At 48.4% G+C, this 18,202-nt stretch overlaps 1 protein-coding gene across 1 annotated transcript in view; it reads right to left on the bottom strand.

Annotated features, from left to right (window-relative positions):
- Window positions 1–6,782: 6,782 nt before the first annotated feature.
- Window positions 6,783–18,202, bottom strand: part of eef1da (eukaryotic translation elongation factor 1 delta a (guanine nucleotide exchange protein)) — a 31,983-nt gene continuing 20,563 nt past the window's right edge. The window contains exons 3-7 of the mRNA XM_084188213.1: window positions 11,119–11,197; window positions 10,881–10,972; window positions 9,325–9,522; window positions 8,674–8,868; window positions 6,783–7,051 (exon numbers count right to left, since the gene is read on the bottom strand). Coding sequence (XP_084044339.1) covers window positions 7,013–7,051; window positions 8,674–8,868; window positions 9,325–9,522; window positions 10,881–10,972; window positions 11,119–11,197 — 603 coding nt within the window. The 3' untranslated portion in view covers window positions 6,783–7,012. The remainder of the gene's footprint in view (window positions 7,052–8,673; window positions 8,869–9,324; window positions 9,523–10,880; window positions 10,973–11,118; window positions 11,198–18,202) is intronic.

Raw genomic sequence — 18,202 nt, 5'->3', positions numbered from 1 at the left:
TGGTGAGAAGGCAACAACTGTTGGTGCAATTATTAGAAAATGGAAGAAGTTCAAGATGACGGTCAATCACCCTCGGTCTGGGGCTCCATGCAAGATCTCACCTTGTGGGGCATCAATGATCATGAGGAAGGTGAGGGATCAGCCCAGAACTACACGGCAGGACCTGGTCAATGACCTGAAGAGAGCTGGGACCACAGTCTCAAAGAAAACCATTAGTAACACACTACGCCGTCATGGATTAAAATCCTGCAGCACACGCAAGGTCCCCCTGCTCAAGCCAGTGCATGTCCAGGCCCGTCTGAAGTTTGCCAATGACCATCTGGATGATCCAGATGGTCATTGGCAAAGGTCATGTGGTCTGATGAGACAAAAATATAGCTTTTTGGTCTAAACTCCACTCGCCGTGTTTGTAGGAAGAAGAAGGATGAGTACAACCCCAAGAACACCATCCCAACCGTGAAGCATGGAGGTGGAAACATCATTCTTTGGGGTTGCTTTTCTGCAAAGGGGACAGGACGACTGCACCGTATTAAGGGGAGGATGGATGGGGCCATGTATCGCGAGATCTTGGCCAACAACCTCCTTCCCTCAGTAAGAGCATTGAAGATGGGTCGTGGCTGGGTCTTCCAGCATGACAATGACCCGAAACACACAGCCAGGGCAACTAAGGAGTGGCTCCGTAAGAAGCATCTCAAGGTCCTGGAGTGGCCTAGCCAGTCTCCAGACCTGAACCCAATAGAACATCTTTGGAGGGAGCTGAAAGTCCGTATTGCCCAGCGACAGCCCCGAAACCTGAAGGATCTGGAGAAGGTCTGTATGGAAGAGTGGGCCAAAATCCCTGCTGCAGTGTGTGCAAACCTGGTCAAGACCTACAGGAAACGTATGATCTCTGTAATTGCAAACAAAGGTTTCTGTACCAAATATTAAGTTCTGCTTTTCTGATGTATCAAAGACTTATGTCATGCAATAAAATGCAAATGAATTACTTAAAACTCATACAATGTGATTTTCTGGATTTTTGTTTTAGATTCCGTCTCTCACAGTTGAAGTGTGACCAGATATTTAACTAACAGGACAGCTCTCTGACAGACCAGATATTTAACTAACAGGACAGCTCTCTGACAGACCAGATATTTAACTAACAGGTCAGCTCTCTGACAGACCAGATATTTAACTAACAGGTCAGCTCTCTGACAGACCAGATATTTAACTAACAGGACAGCTGTCTGACAGACCAGATATTTAACTAACAGGTCAGCTCTCTGACAGACCAGATATTTAACTAAAAGTGTTAAATGCAACAATGTAAAAAAAAAAAACTTGGGAAAACTTTTCTAATTTATTCCATTGTATACTATTATAATGTTGTTACAAAATAGATGTGTGTTGACTGAGAATAATAATATAATATATATATATATATAATAAAGGGATTAGAAGAGCCTCTGCTAAACTAAATGAACGAACCAGACATGCGTAGCTCACCGCATGATCCTCAAACCAAAGACCGGCCAAACTAAAAGTGAATTAAAAGGCACTATAGAATTACTAATAAGAAATTGTAGAATTACTTTATAGTCTAATAAGGCATTATGGAATGCTTGTATAGTCTAATAAGGCATTATGGAATGCTTGTATAGTCTAATAAGGCATTATGGAATGCTTGTATAGTCTAATAAGGCATTATGGAATGATTGTATAGTCTAATAAGGCATTATGGAATGCTTGCATAGTCTAATAAGGCATTATGGAATGCTTGTATAGTCTAATAAGGCATTATGGAATGCTTGTATAGTCTAATAAGGCATTATGGAATGCTTGTATAGTCTAATAAGGCATTATGGAATGCTTGTATAGTCTAATAAGGCATTATGGAATGCTTGTATAGTCTAATAAGGCATTATGGAATGATTGTATAGTCTAATAAGGCATTATGGAATGCTTGTATAGTCTAATAAGGCATTATGGAATGCTTGTATAGTCTAATAAGGCATTATGGAATGCTTGTATAGTCTAATAAGGCATTATGGAATGCTTGTATAGTCTAATAAGGCATTATGGAATGCTTGTATAGTCTAATAAGGCATTATGGAATGATTGTATAGTCTAATAAGGCATTATGGAATGCTTGTATAGTCTAATAAGGCATTATGGAATGATTGTATAGTCTAATAAGGCATTATGGAATGCTTGTATAGTCTAATAAGGCATTATGGAATGCTTGTATAGTCTAATAAGGCATTATGGAATGCTTGTATAGTCTAATAAGGCATTATGGAATGATTGTATAGTCTAATAAGGCATTATGGAATGCTTGTATAGTCTAATAAGGCATTATGGAATGCTTGTATAGTCTAATAAGGCATTATGGAATGATTGTATAGTCTAATAAGGCATTATGGAATGCTTGCATAGTCTAATAAGGCATTATGGAATACTTGTATAGTCTAATAAGGCATTATGGAATGCTTGTATAGTCTAATAAGGCATTATGGAATGCTTGTATAGTCTAATAAGGCATTATGGAATGCTTGTATAGTCTAATAAGGCATTATGGAATGCTTGTATAGTCTAATAAGGCATTATGGAATGATTGTATAGTCTAATAAGGCATTATGGAATGCTTGTATAGTCTAATAAGGCATTATGGAATGCTTGTATAGTCTAATAAGGCATTATGGAATGCTTGTATAGTCTAATAAGGCATTATGGAATGCTTGTATAGTCTAATAAGGCATTATGGAATGCTTGTATAGTCTAATAAGGCATTATGGAATGATTGTATAGTCTAATAAGGCATTATGGAATGCTTGTATAGTCTAATAAGGCATTATGGAATGATTGTATAGTCTAATAAGGCATTATGGAATGCTTGTATAGTCTAATAAGGCATTATGGAATGCTTGTATAGTCTAATAAGGCATTATGGAATGCTTGTATAGTCTAATAAGGCATTATGGAATGCTTGTATAGTCTAATAAGGCATTATGGAATGCTTGTATAGTCTAATAAGGCATTATGGAATGCTTGTATAGTCTAATAAGGCATTATGGAATGCTTGTATAGTCTAATAAGGCATTATGGAATGATTGTATAGTCTAATAAGGCATTATGGAATGCTTGTATAGTCTAATAAGGCATTATGGAATGATTGTATAGTCTAATAAGGCATTATGGAATGCTTGTATAGTCTAATAAGGCATTATGGAATGCTTGTATAGTCTAATAAGGCATTATGGAATGATTGTATAGTCTAATAAGGCATTATGGAATGATTGTATAGTCTAATAAGGCATTATGGAATGCTTGTATAGTCTAATAAGGCATTATGGAATGCTTGTATAGTCTAATAAGGCATTATGGAATGATTGTATAGTCTAATAAGGCATTATGGAATGATTGTATAGTCTAATAAGGCATTATGGAATGCTTGTATAGTCTAATAAGGCATTATGGAATGCTTGTATAGTCTAATAAGGCATTATGGAATGCTTGTATAGTCTAATAAGGCATTATGGAATGCTTGTATAGTCTAATAAGGCATTATGGAATGCTTGTATAGTCTAATAAGGCATTATGGAATGATTGTATAGTCTAATAAGGCATTATGGAATGCTTGTATAGTCTAATAAGGCATTATGGAATGCTTGTATAGTCTAATAAGGCATTATGGAATGCTTGTATAGTCTAATAAGGCATTATGGAATGCTTGTATAGTCTAATAAGGCATTATGGAATGCTTGTATAGTCTAATAAGGCATTATGGAATGCTTGTATAGTCTAATAAGGCATTATGGAATGATTGTATAGTCTAATAAGGCATTATGGAATGCTTGTATAGTCTAATAAGGCATTATGGAATGCTTGTATAGTCTAATAAGGCATTATGGAATGCTTGTATAGTCTAATAAGGCATTATGGAATGCTTGTATAGTCTAATAAGGCATTATGGAATGCTTGTATAGTCTAATAAGGCATTATGGAATGATTGTATAGTCTAATAAGGCATTATGGAATGCTTGTATAGTCTAATAAGGCATTGTGGAATGCTTGTATAGTCTAATAAGGCATTATGGAATGATTGTATAGTCTAATAAGGCATTATGGAATGCTTGTATAGTCTAATAAGGCATTATGATTTAAGGCATTTTCCATTTCATTATTATTAAATTCTAAGTCTTTAAAAAATAAATAACAATAATTCTCTACAGCCTAAATGCTACATTCATATGCATGATATTGAAATGCTGAGTGCTCCTGACAGCCTGTAACTGTCCCAAATGCTTCACAATGGATTTCTTAAATGGCAGGCTACAGCCTTGAAATAATAATAACATAGCAGTGAGGGTAAAGTATTTGATCCCCTGCTGATTTTGTACGTTTGCCCACTGACAAAGAAATGATCAGTCTATAATTTTAATGGTAGGTTTATTTGAACAGTGAGAGACAGAATAACAACAAAAAAATCCAGAAAAACGCATGTCAAAAATGTTATAAATTGATTTGCATTTTATTGGGGGAAATAATTATTTGACCCCTGTAGTCTACAATCATCTCCTTTTGTCTTGATCACATTGAGGGAGAGGTTGTTGTCCTGGCACCACACTGCCAGGTCTGTGACCTCCTCCCTATAGGCTGTCTCATCGTTGAGGGAGAGGTTGTTAATAATAATAATAATAATATGCCATTTAGCAGACGCTTTTATCCAAAGCGACTTACAGTCATGTGCGCATACATGTTTACGTATGGGTGGTACCGGGGATCGAACCCACTACCCTGGCGTTACAAGCGCCATGCTCTACCAATTGAGCTACAGAGGACCATCCTGGCACCACACGGCCAGGTCTCTGACCTCCTCCCTATAGGCTGTCTCGTCGTTGTCGGTGATCAGGCCTACCACCGTTGTGTCGTCAGCAAACTTAATGGTGTTGGAGTCGTGCCTGGCCATGCAGTCATGGGTGAACAGGGTGTACAGGAGGGGACTGAGCATGCACCCCTGAGGGGCCCCGGTGTTGAGGATCAGCGTGGCGGATGTGTTGTTGCCTACCCTTACCACCTGGGGGCGGCCCGTCAGGAAGTCCAGGATCCAGTCGCGGACCGTTTTAAACTAATTCTGGGTCTCTAATTATTGCTTTGATAACAATACGTTGTTCAGTCATGTTACCTAGCTAGCTAACATCCTGGTAACTTCACAGTAGGTTCAGGCACATCTGATTGGCTCAGGAATAAAGGACAAGGGTCTGCTACTCATGAGATGTGCTTCAAAGGTAGGATTCATACGTAAGACTAAACATCTCTTTCTGGTGCTCTTTAAATTCTGTCTGGTGCCTAATGTTTTAAAAGTTGGGAGCAGTGTGTGTATGTGGGAGAGAGAGTGTGTGAGGAAGAGAGAGGGACCCTAACTGAAGAGTAAATATTTCATGTAGTGTTTTCCCCACAAAAGTCAAAGGTTTGGACACACCTACTTATTCAAGGATTTTTCTTTATTTTTACATTGTAGAATAATAGTGAAGACATCAAACTATGAAATAACACATATGTAATCATGTAGTTTGCATTCTGGCGATGCAAGACTTCAACCACTAGAAACTGACGCAAGAGGACAAGGACATTCTCATGAAGTTCAGTTTTTATAATTGCTATTTCTTGCGTAGAAACTGGCGCATGCATGTTTTGGGAGCATATTTTGTGCATATGCAACGTTTATAAGTGAGGTTCTGGTTCTGAACGTGAACACAGCCAACCCCTACCTGTGTGTGAGGGGAGGGGGGGGGGGGGACACAGGGGGAACCCCAGCCGTACCCCGACCACCCGGACCTCTTCCCCCGCTGGGCCCAGGTGCTGTGTGGAGGGGGTCTGTCTGAGCAGACTGAGTTTGGGGCTCCAGAGTGGCGCAGTGGTCTAAGGCGCTGCATCGCAGTGCTAGCTGTGCCATTAGAGATCCTGGTTCGAATCCAGGCTCTGTCGCAGCCGGCCGCGACCGGGAGACTCATGGGCGGCGCACAATGGGAGGGGCCAGGGAGGGGTGTCTATAGGAGGCAGAGTGGAGCGGCCAGGGAGGGGTGTCTATAGGAGGCAGAGTGGAGCGGCCAGGGAGGGGTGTCTATAGGAGGCAGAGTGGAGCGGCCAGGGAGGGGTGTCTATAAGGGGCATAGCAGAGGTAGGGCTCTCCCCTCTCTGGGCTTTTACTAGTCCTGTATTAGTGGACTGATATAGCCGTCTGTAGTGCAACAACAACAAAACTCTGCCACTACCACCCCAAACATCTTCCCACGGCTATGTATAGAGGTCTGCTACAGAGACATGAGACGGCAACTGTAAGATGGGACACGATCCCCGGTCCTAGACTGGTCCCCCTCCGGCTGCTATGTGCACCATGTAGAGAACAGCAGAACCGTCCCCAGGTCCAACTGGGTAGGAGTTTACCTGGACCACCAAGCACGGAGCCTGGCCTTCTCCTCAGACCCTCTTTACCCTGGTTCTGGGTCGGACTGGGGTCCACACTCTGTCATCACCAACCATCTGACTGAATGGTTCACTCTAGCGCTTTGTGTCAATGACTTTAACATATACATTTGATATTAATACGATTAAGCTTTGTGTCTTGTTCATGTTATACCATTCAATACACTGGAATGCATTTGACAAATTGATTTAAAGTGGATTTCACTAGACTGATCCTTTTCCTGGTGGAAGCATGATTGAGGATACATTAGAAGAGAAAAATACATAAAAAATATACTGTACATGTTTCCCTCCATTCAGACAGAAACAGACAGACAGGTGTTTGTGCTTAAAGCTCTATGTTTTATTAGTAACTGTGCAAGCAGAGAGCACCAGCAACACTTTGGATGACTGGAGAGGAGAATGGAGGAGAGGAAGGGGAGGGTGAGGTAGAGGAGAGGAGAAGGGAGGAAGGGGAGGGTGAGGTAGAGGAGGAGAAGGGAGGAAGGGGAGGGTGAGGTAGAGGAGAGGAGAAGGGAGGAAGGGGAGGGTGAGGTAGAGGAGAGGCTTAGATCTTGTTGAAGGCAGCCACGTCGACACTCTGGACCTGAAATAGAAGAGCCATGCTCAGATCAGGGTAACTTCACTAACATGTCCTAAGACGACTATAATAAACTCAGCAGAAATAGAAACGTCCCCTTTTCAGGACCCTGTCTTTCAAAGATAATTCGTAAAAATCCAAATAACTTCACAGATCTTCATTATAAAGGGTTTAAACACTGTTTCCCATGCTTGTTCAATGAACCATAAACAATTAATGAACATGCACCTGTGAAACGGTCGTTAAGACACTAACAGCTTACAGACGGTAGACAATTAAGGTCACAGTTATGAAAACTTAGGACACTAAAGAGGCCTTTCTACTGACTCTGAAAAACACCAAAAGAAAGATGCCCAGGGTCCCTGCTCATCTGCGTGAACGTGCCTTAGGCATGCTGCAAGGAGGTATGAGGACTGCAGATGTGGCCAGGGCAATAAATTGTAATGTCCGTACTGTGAGACGCCTAAGACAGCGCTACAGGGAGACAGGACTGACAGCTGATCGTCCTCGCAGTGGCAGACCACGTGTAACAACACCTGCACAGGATCGGTACATCCGAACATCACACCTGCGGGACAGGTACAGGATGGCAACAACAACTGCCCGAGTTACACCAGGAACGCACAATCCCTCCATCAGTGCTCAGACTGTCCGCAATAGGCTGAGAGAGGCTGGACTGAGGGCTTGTAGGCCTGTTGTAAGGCAGGTCCTCACCAGACATCACCGGCAACAACGTTGCCTATGGGCACAAACCCAACATTGCTGGACCAGACAGGAAGTGCTCTTCACTGACGAGTCGCGGTTTTGTCTCACCAGGGAGGGATGGTCGGATTTGCGTTTATCGTCAAAGGAATGAGCGTTACACCGAGGCCTGTACTCTGGAGCGGGATCGATTTGGAGGTGGAGGGTCCATCATGGTCTGGGGCGGTGTGTCACAGCATCATCGGACTGAGCTTGTTGTCATTGCAGGCAATCTCAACGCTGTGCGTTACAGGGAAGACATCCTCCTCCCTCATGCGGTACCCTTCCTGCAGGCTCATCCTGAAATGACCCTCCAGCATGACAATGCCACCAGCCATACTGCTCGTTCTGTGCGTGATTTCCTGCAAGACAGGAATGTCAGTGTTCTGCCATGGCCAGCGAAGAGCCCGGATCTCAATCCCATTAAGCACGTCTGGGACCCGTTGGATCGGAGGGTGAGGGCTAGGGCCATTCCCCCCAGAAATGTCCGGGAACTTGCAGGTGCCTTGGTGGAAGAGTGGGTCAACCTCTCACAGCAAGAACTGGCAAATCTGGTGCAGTCCATGAGGAGGAGATGCACTGCAGTACTTAATGCAGCTGGTGGCCACACCAGATACTGACTGTTACTTTTGTTCAGTCAGTCCTCCCTTTGTTCAGGGACACATTATTCCATTTCTGTTAGTCACATGTCTGTGGAACTTGTTCAGTTTATGTCTCAGTTGTTGAATCTTGTTATGTTCATACAAATATTTACATGTTAAGTTTGCTGAAAATGAACGCAGTTGACAGTGAGAGGACGTTTGTTTTTTTGCTGAGTTTATTGTTAGTTCTCTGGGGTTCCTGACTGTGTTTTAAGCAGTGAGTTATCTACAGTGTGTAATACTCACATAGTCCTCAAACTTGGTGATCTCTTCCTCTAGTAGATCTGTTCCCACCTTGTCGTCCTCGACAACACATCCGATCTGGAGCTTCTTTATGCCGTAACCCACGGGAACCAGCTTGGACTGACCCCACAGCAGACCGTCAGCTACAACAGACCTCACACACTGCTCCAACTTAGCCATGTCTGTCTCATCATCCCACTGAGAGAGAGAGAGAGGGGGAGAGGGAGAGAGAGAGGGGGAGAGAGAGAGAGAGAGAGAGAGAGAGAGAGAGGAGGGGGAGAGAGAGAGAGAGAGAGAGACAGAGAGAGAGAGGAGGGGGAGAGAGAGAGAGGAGGGGGAGAGAGAGAGAGAGAGAGAGAGAGAGAGAGAGCGAGAGAGAGAGACAGAGACAGAGAGAGGAGGGGGAGAGAGAGAGAGAGAGAGAGAGAGAGAGAGAGAGAGAGAGAGTTGATGGAAGGAGGGAGAGTTGGTGAGAAAGCATTAGATACACCTTCTGCCTTTCAACATGTTTCAACTATTGACATACAAGGTTTAACATCCAGCGGGATAGATAGATAGAGCGAGAGCGAGAGCGAAAGAGAGAATAGACAGGGGAGAGAGGGGACAGGAGAGAGACGGAGGGACAGAGACATGGAACAGAGAGGGACAACGTACAGGTTTGACGTCGAGCAGGATAGATGACTTGGCGATGAGCGCTGGTTTCTTGGACTTCTTGGCAGCGTAAGCAGCGATTCTCTCCTCCTTCAGCCTCTCTGCCTCTTCATCCTCCTCCTCATCACTCCCGAAGAGGTCCATGTCATCATCATCATCATCACCACCATTCTCCACCTTCACAGACTGAACAGTCACCACCTGGGAGGAGAGGGGGAGGAGGGAGAAATAATAAATATCATTCATAGACCACTGAACAAAATATAACGCAACATGCAACAATTTGAAAGATTTTACTGAGTTACAGTTCATATAAGGAAAATCAGTCAATTGAAATAAATTCATTAGGCCCCAGAGATGCATCTGTTGGTCACAGATAGCAACAACAAAAAAAAGGTAGGGGTGTGGATTATAAAACCAGTCAGTATCTGGTGTGACCAGCATTTGCCTCATGCAGCGTGACACATCTCCTTCACATAGAGTTGATCAGGCTGTTGATTGTGGCCTGTGGAATGTTGTCCCACTCCTCTTCAATGGCTGTGCGAAGTTGCTGGATATTGGCGGGAACTGGAACACGTCGATCCAGAGCATCCCAAACATGCTCAATGGATGACATGTCTGGTAGGTATGCAGGCCATGGAAGAACTGGGACGTGTCCAGCTTCCAGGAATTGTGTACAGATCCTTGCAACATGGGGCTGTGCATTATCATGCTGAAACATGAGGTGATCCTGGTGAGGACGACGAGCACGCAGATGAGCATCCTTGAGACGGTTTCTGACAGTTTGTGCAGAAATTCTTCGGTTGTGCAAACCCACAGTTTCATCAGCTGTCGGGGTGGCTGGTCTCAGATGGTCCTGCAGGTGAAGAAGCCAGATGTGGAGCTCCTGGGCTGGCGTGGTTACATGTGGTCTGCGGTTGTGAGGCCAGTTGGATGTACTGCCAAATTCTCTAAAATGACATTGGAGGCGGCTTATAGTAGAGAAATTAACATTCAATTCACTGGCAACAGCTCTGGTGGACATTCCTGCAATCAACATGCCAATTGGACACTCCCTCAAAACTTGAGACATCTGTGGCATTGTGTTGTGTGACAAAACTGCACATTTTAGAGTGGCCTTTTATTGTCCCCAGCACAAGGTGCACCTGTGTAATGATCATGCTGTTTAATCAGCTTCTTGATATGCCACACCTGTCAGGTGGATGGATTATCTTAGCAAAGGAGAAATGCTCACTAACAGGGATGTAAATCATAATAAATAAAATATTTTTGAGAAATAAGCTTTTTGTGTACATGGACAATTTCTGGGATCTTTTATTTCAGCACATGAAACATGGGACCAACAATTATGTTTTTGTTCAGTGTAGTTATAAAGCCTGAATATCGTTCATAGACCACACCATTCTTGGTACAGAAAAATCCAAATGTACACCTTCAAGCTTCAACTGAATGTCCGCTCCAGTCTGCACAGAGTGCGGCGTCCACATCAGCGCATGCAGATGTGACGGACGTTTGAAATAGAATCATTTAGTTCGAACGGACTTCCTCTCTAAACCCACCTTGGCACAGGAAACAGCTGCAGCTGGGCTTCTCTCCAGAACCTGGACTCTAGACTCCAGCGTGAACAAGGCTGCTCTCAGATCCTCCACCACTACACACACACACACACAAGCAAGCAAGTCATCATTATCGTCATAATCATTGTTTCTGTTGCCTGTGTATAATGGATCAATAAAGATCTATTCTACATCAATATAGATCAGAATATGATCAGTAACAAATGAAAGCCAGTCGTACCTTTGTGCAGTCCCTGGTTCTCCAACTCCAGACTCTTCATTCGAGACACCAACTCCTGCTCCCCACTGGCTGAGGAAGACTACACCCCCCCCCGGTGGTCAGAGGCTGCTGCATGGCAACATTAGCAGGCTGGCAGCGACACGCAGGTGTGTAAACCAGTATATCCAGTCTACCTCTATGTGTTCAGGTGTGGAAACCAGTATATCCAGTCTACCTCTAGGTGTTCAGGTGTGGAAACCAGTATATCCAGTCTACCTCTACGTGTTCAGGTGTGTAAACCAGTATATCCAGTCTACCTCTAGGTGTTCAGGTGTGGAAACCAGTATATCCAGTCTACCTCTAGGTGTTCAGGTGTGGAAACCAGTATATTCAGTCTACCTCTACGTGTTCAGGTGTGTAAACCAGTATATCCAGTCTACCTCTAGGTGTTCAGGTGTGGAAACCAGTATATCCAGTCTACCTCTAGGTGTTCAGGTGTGGAAACCAGTATATCCAGTCTACCTCTAGGTGTTCAGGTGTGGAAACCAGTATATTCAGTCTACCTCTACATGTTCAGGTGTGGAAACCAGTATATCCAGTCTACCTCTACGTGTTCAGGTGTGGAAACCAGTATATCCAGTCTACCTCTACGTGTTCAGGTGTGGAAACCAGTATATCCAGTCTACCTCTACGTGTTCAGGTGTGTAAACCAGTATATCCAGTCTACCTCTAGGTGTTCAGGTGTGGAAACCAGTATATCCAGTCTACCTCTACGTGTTCAGGTGTGGAAACCAGTATATTCAGTCTACCTCTACGTGTTCAGGTGTGGAAACCAGTATATTCAGTCTACCTCTAGGTGTTCAGGTGTGGAAACCAGTATATTCAGTCTACCTCTACGTGTTCAGGTGTGGAAACCAGTATATCCAGTCTACCTCTAGGTGTTCAGGTGTGTAAACCAGTATATCCAGTCTACCTCTACGTGTTCAGGTGTGGAAACCAGTATATTCAGTCTACCTCTAGGTGTTCAGGTGTGGAAACCAGTATATTCAGTCTACCTCTAGGTGTTCAGGTGTGGAAACCAGTATATTCAGTCTACCTCTACGTGTTCAGGTGTGGAAACCAGTATATTCAGTCTACCTCTACGTGTTCAGGTGTGGAAACCAGTATATCCAGTCTACCTCTACGTGTTCAGGTGTGGAAACCAGTATATCCAGTCTACCTCTACGTGTTCAGGTGTGTAAACCAGTATATCCAGTCTACCTCTAGGTGTTCAGGTGTGGAAACCAGTATATCCAGTCTACCTCTACGTGTTCAGGTGTGGAAACCAGTATATTCAGTCTACCTCTACGTGTTCAGGTGTGGAAACCAGTATATTCAGTCTACCTCTAGGTGTTCAGGTGTGGAAACCAGTATATTCAGTCTACCTCTACGTGTTCAGGTGTGGAAACCAGTATATTCAGTCTACCTCTAGGTGTTCAGGTGTGGAAACCAGTATATTCAGTCTACCTCTACGTGTTCAGGTGTGGAAACCAGTATATCCAGTCTACCTCTAGGTGTTCAGGTGTGGAAACCAGTATATCCAGTCTACCTCTACGTGTTCAGGTGTGGAAACCAGTATATCCAGTCTACCTCTAGGTGTTCAGGTGTGGAAACCAGTATATCCAGTCTACCTCTAGGTGTTCAGGTGTGGAAACCAGTATATTCAGTCTACCTCTACGTGTTCAGGGGTGACAGACAGACAGGTGAGGTAGTGATATACAGGTCAGACAGACAATAGGTTGGTATCCCACCTAACTAACAGGACAGACAGACAGACAATAGGTTGGTATCCCACCTAACTAACAGGACAGACAGACAGACAGACAATAGGTTGGTATCCCACCTAACTAACAGGACAGACAGACCGACAGACAGACCAGATATTTAACTATAGGGTAGTCAGGGTTCCCCCCAAGTATTCTGAGCAAATTATTACTATTTTGGGGAATTTTCATTGTTGGACACAAGACTGTAAAAACACCAGGAAATCAGCTCCAAGTGATTTTAATTTTATAAATATGTTCAAGTATTCCCACACATAATAGAGAGACATGTGATCGTACACAAATGTAAGCAATGTTTGAAATGATCTTTTTGGGATTCTTGCGGTCAAATTGCAGTCTACAAATGATTTGTAATTATGTTCTGGCCGCCAACCTTCCGGTCAAGAAAGAAATTGGTCCTTAGCTGAATCTAGTTGATGATCCATGGAGTAGAGGACAGAGGACAGAGTACAGAGAGGACAGAGTACAGAGAGGACAGAGGGCAGAGAGGACAGAGAGGACAGAGTACAGAGAGGACAGGGGACAGAGAGGACAGAGTACAGAGAGGACAGAGGGCAGAGAGGACAGAGGGCAGAGAGGACAGAGGGGACAGAGGGCAGAGGACAGAGTACAGAGAGGACAGAGAGGACAGAGGGCTGAGAGGACAGAGAGGACAGAGGGCTGAGAGGACAGGGGACAGAGAGGACAGAGGACAGATGGCAGAGAGGACAGATGGCTAGGAGGACAGAGGACTGAGGGGACAGAGGGCTGAGGGGACAGAGAGGACAGGGGACAGAGAGAACAGAGGGCTGAGAGGACAGAGGACAGAGGGCTGAGAGGACAGAGGGCTGAGAGGACAGAGGACAGAGGGCTGAGAGGACAGAGGGCTGAGAGGACAGAGGGCTGAGAGGACAGAGGACAAAGGGCTGAGAGGACAGAGGACAAAGGGCTGAGAGGACAGAGGGGACAGAGGACAGAGAGGACAGAGGGGACAGAGGGCTGAGAGGACAGAGGGGACAGAGGGCTGAGAGGACAGAGGGGACAGAGGGCTGAGAGGACAGAGGGGACAGAGGGCTGAGAGGACAGAGGGGACAGAGGGCTGAGAGGACAGAGGGCTGAGAGGACAGAGGGCTGAGAGGGCAGAGAGGACAGAGGGCTGAGAGGACAGAGGGCTGAGAGGACAGGGGACAGAGGGCTGAGAGGGCTGAGAGGACCGAGGGCTGAGAGGACCGAGGGCTGAGAGGACCGAGGGCTGAGAGGACAGAGGGCTGAGAGGACAGAGGGCTGAGAGGACAGAGGGCTGAGAGGACAGAGGGCTGAGAGGACAGAGGGCTGAGAGGGCTGAGAGGACAGAGGGGACAGAGAGGACAGAGGGCTGAGAGGACAGAGGGGACAGAGGGATGAGAGGACAGAGGGGACAGAGGGCTGAGAGAACAGAGAGGACAGAGGGCTGAGAGGACAGAGAGGACAGAGGGCTGAGGGATGAGAGGACAGAGGGGACAGAGGGCTGAGAGGACAGAGGGGACAGAGGGCTGAGAGGACAGAGGGCTGAGAGGACAGAGGGCTGAGAGGACAGAGGGCTGAGAGGACAGAGGGCTGAGAGGACAGAGTACAGAGAGGACAGAGTACAGAGAGGACCGAGGGCTGAGGACAGAGAGGACAGAGGGCTGAGAGGACAGAGGACAGAGGGCTGAGAGGACAGAGGGCTGAGAGGACAGAGGGCTGAGAGGACAGAGGGCTGAGAGGACAGAGAGGACAGAGGGCTGAGAGGAGAGAGGGCTGAGAGGACAGAGAGGACAGAGTGGACAGAGAGGACAGAGTGGACAGAGGGCTGAGAGGACAGAGGGCTGAGAGGACAGAGGGCTGAGAGGACAGAGGGGACAGAGGGCTGAGAGGACAGAGGGGACAGAGGGCTGAGAGGACAGAGGGGACAGAGGGCTGAGAGAACAGAGGGGACAGAGGACAGAGAGGACAGAGGGGACAGAGGGCTGAGAGGACAGAGGGCTGAGAGGACAGAGGGCTGAGAGGACAGAGGGCTGAGAGGACAGAGGGCTGAGAGGACAGAGGGCTGAGAGGACAGAGGGCTGAGGGGACAGAGGGCTGAGAGGACAGAGGGGACAGAGGGCTGAGAGGACAGAGGGCTGAGAGGACAGAGGGCTGAGAGGACAGAGGGCTGAGAGGACAGAGGGCTGAGAGGACAGAGGGCTGAGGGGACAGAGGGCTGAGAGGACAGAGGGGACAGAGGGCTGAGAGGACAGGATGGACAGAGGGCTGAGAGGACAGAGGGGACAGAGGGCTGAGAGGACAGAGGGCTGAGGGGACAGAGGGCTGAGAGGACAGAGGGCTGAGAGGACAGGATGGACAGAGGGCTGAGAGGACAGGATTGACAGAGGGCTGAGAGGACAGAGGGCTGAGAGGACAGAGGGGACAGAGGGCTGAGAGGACCGAGGGCTGAGAGGACCGAGGGCTGAGAGGACAGAGGGCTGAGAGGACAGAGGGCTGAGAGGACAGAGGGCTGAGAGGACAGAGGGCTGAGAGGACAGAGGGCTGAGAGGACCGAGGGCTGAGAGGACAGAGGGCTGAGAGGACAGAGGGCTGAGAGGACAGAGGGCTGAGAGGACAGAGAGGACAGAGGGCTGAGAGGACAGAGGGGACAGAGGGCTGAGAGGACAGAGGGCTGAGAGGACAGAGGGCTGAGAGGACAGAGAGGACAGAGGGCTGAGAGGACAGAGGGCTGAGAGGACAGAGGACAGAGAGGACAGAGGACAGAGAGGACAGAGGGCTGAGAGGACAGAGGGCTGAGAGGACAGAGGGCTGAGAGGACAGAGGGCTGAGAGGACAGAGTACAGAGAGGACAGAGGGCTGAGAGGACAGAGGGCTGAGAGGACAGAGGACAGAGGGCTGAGAGGACAGAGGGCTGAGAGGACAGAGGGCTGAGAGGGCTGAGAGGACAGAGGGCTGAGAGGACAGAGGGCTGAGAGGACAGAGGGCTGAGAGGAGAGAGGGCTGAGAGGACAGAGAGGACAGAGTGGACAGAGGGCTGAGAGGACAGAGAGGACAGAGTGGACAGAGGGGACAGAGGGCTGAGAGAACAGAGGGGACAGAGGACAGAGGGGACAGAGGGCTGAGAGGACAGAGGGCTGAGAGGACAGAGGGCTGAGAGGACAGAGGGCTGAGAGGACAGAGGGGACAGAGGGCTGAGAGGACAGAGGGGACAGAGGGCTGAGAGGACAGAGGGCTGAGGGGACAGGGGGCTGAGAGGACAGAGGGGACAGAGGGCTGAGAGGACAGAGGGCTGAGAGGACAGAGAGGACAGAGGGCTGAGAGGACAGAGGGCTGAGAGGACAGAGGGCTGAGAGGACAGAGGGCTGAGAGGACAGAGGGGACAGAGAGGACAGAGGGCTGAGGGGACAGAGGGCTGAGAGGACAGAGGGCTGAGAGGACAGAGGGGACAGAGGGCTGAGAGGACAGGATGGACAGAGGGCTGAGAGGACAGAGGGCTGAGAGGACAGAGGGGACAGAGGGCTGAGAGGACAGAGGGCTGAGAGGACAGAGGGCTGAGAGGACAGAGGGCTGAGAGGACAGAGGGCTGAGGGGACAGAGGGCTGAGGGGACAGAGGGCTGAGAGGACAGAGGGGACAGAGGGCTGAGAGGACAGGATGGACAGAGGGCTGAGAGGACAGAGGGCTGAGAGGACAGAGGGGACAGAGGGCTGAGAGGACAGAGGGCTGAGAGGACAGAGGGGACAGAGGGGACAGAGGACAGAGGGCAGAGGGCAGAGAGGACAGAGGGCTGAGAGGACAGAGGGCTGAGAGGACAGAGGGGACAGAGGGCTGAGAGGACAGAGGGCTGAGAGGACAGAGAGGACAGAGGGCTGAGAGGACAGAGGGCTGAGAGGACAGAGAGGACAGAGGGCAGAGAGGACAGAGGGCAGAGAGGACAGAGGGGACAGAGGGCTGAGAGGACAGAGGGCTGAGAGGACAGAGGGCAGAGAGGACAGAGGGCAGAGAGGACAGAGGGCAGAGAGGACAGAGGGCAGAGGACAGAGAGGACAGAGGGCAGAGAGGACAGAGAGGACAGAGGGCTGAGAGGACAGAGGGCAGAGAGGACAGAGGGCAGAGAGGACAGAGGGCTGAGAGGACAGAGGGCTGAGAGGACAGAGGGCTGAGAGGACAGAGGGCTGAGAGGACAGAGGGGACAGAGGGCTGAGAGGACAGAGGGCTGAGAGGACAGAGGGCTGAGAGGACAGAGGGGACAGAGGGCTGAGAGGACAGAGGGGACAGAGGGCTGAGAGGACAGAGGGCTGAGAGGACAGAGGGCTGAGAGGACAGAGGGCTGAGAGGACAGAGGGCTGAGAGGACAGAGGGGACAGAGGGCTGAGAGGACAGAGGGGACAGAGGGCTGAGAGGACAGAGGGCTGAGAGGACAGAGGGCTGAGAGGACAGAGGGCTGAGAGGACAGAGGGGACAGAGGGCTGAGAGGACAGAGGGCAGAGAGGACAGAGGGCAGAGAGGACAGAGGGCAGAGAGGACAGAGGGCTGAGAGGACAGAGGGCTGAGAGGACAGAGGGCTGAGAGGACAGAGGGCTGAGAGGACAGAGGGCTGAGAGGACAGAGGGCTGAGAGGACAGAGGGCAGAGAGGACAGAGGGCTGAGAGGACAGAGTACAGAGAGGACAGAGGGCTGAGGAAAGAGAGGACAGAGGGCTGAGGAAAGAGAGGACAGAGGGCTGAGAGGACAGAGGGCTGAGAGGACAGAGGGGACAGAGGGCTGAGAGGACAGAGAGGACAGAGGGCTGAGAGGACAGAGGGCTGAGAGGACAGAGGGCTGAGAGGACAGAGGGCTGAGAGGAGAGAGGGCTGAGAGGAGAGAGGGCTGAGAGGAGAGAGGGCTGAGAGGACAGAGAGGACAGAGTGGACAGAGGGGACAGAGGGCTGAGAGAACAGAGGGGACAGAGAACAGAGAGGACAGAGGGGACAGAGGGCTGAGAGGACAGAGGGCTGAGAGGACAGAGGGCTGAGAGGACAGAGGGCTGAGAGGACAGAGGGGACAGAGGGCTGAGAGGACAGAGGGCTGAGGGGACAGGGGGCTGAGAGGACAGAGGGCTGAGAGGACAGAGGGGACAGAGGGCTGAGAGGACAGAGGGCTGAGAGGACAGAGAGGACAGAGGGCTGAGAGGACAGAGGGCTGAGAGGACAGAGGGGACAGAGGGCTGAGAGGACAGAGGGGACAGAGGGCTGAGAGGACAGAGGGCTGAGGGGACAGAGGGCTGAGAGGACAGAGGGCTGAGAGGACAGAGGGATG

The sequence above is a fragment of the Coregonus lavaretus genome (genome assembly GCF_964263955.1).
Source record: "Coregonus lavaretus genome assembly, chromosome: 23".
NCBI classification, from domain to species: domain Eukaryota; kingdom Metazoa; phylum Chordata; class Actinopteri; order Salmoniformes; family Salmonidae; genus Coregonus; species Coregonus lavaretus.
This window is presented reverse-complemented; position numbering and strand designations above follow the sequence as displayed.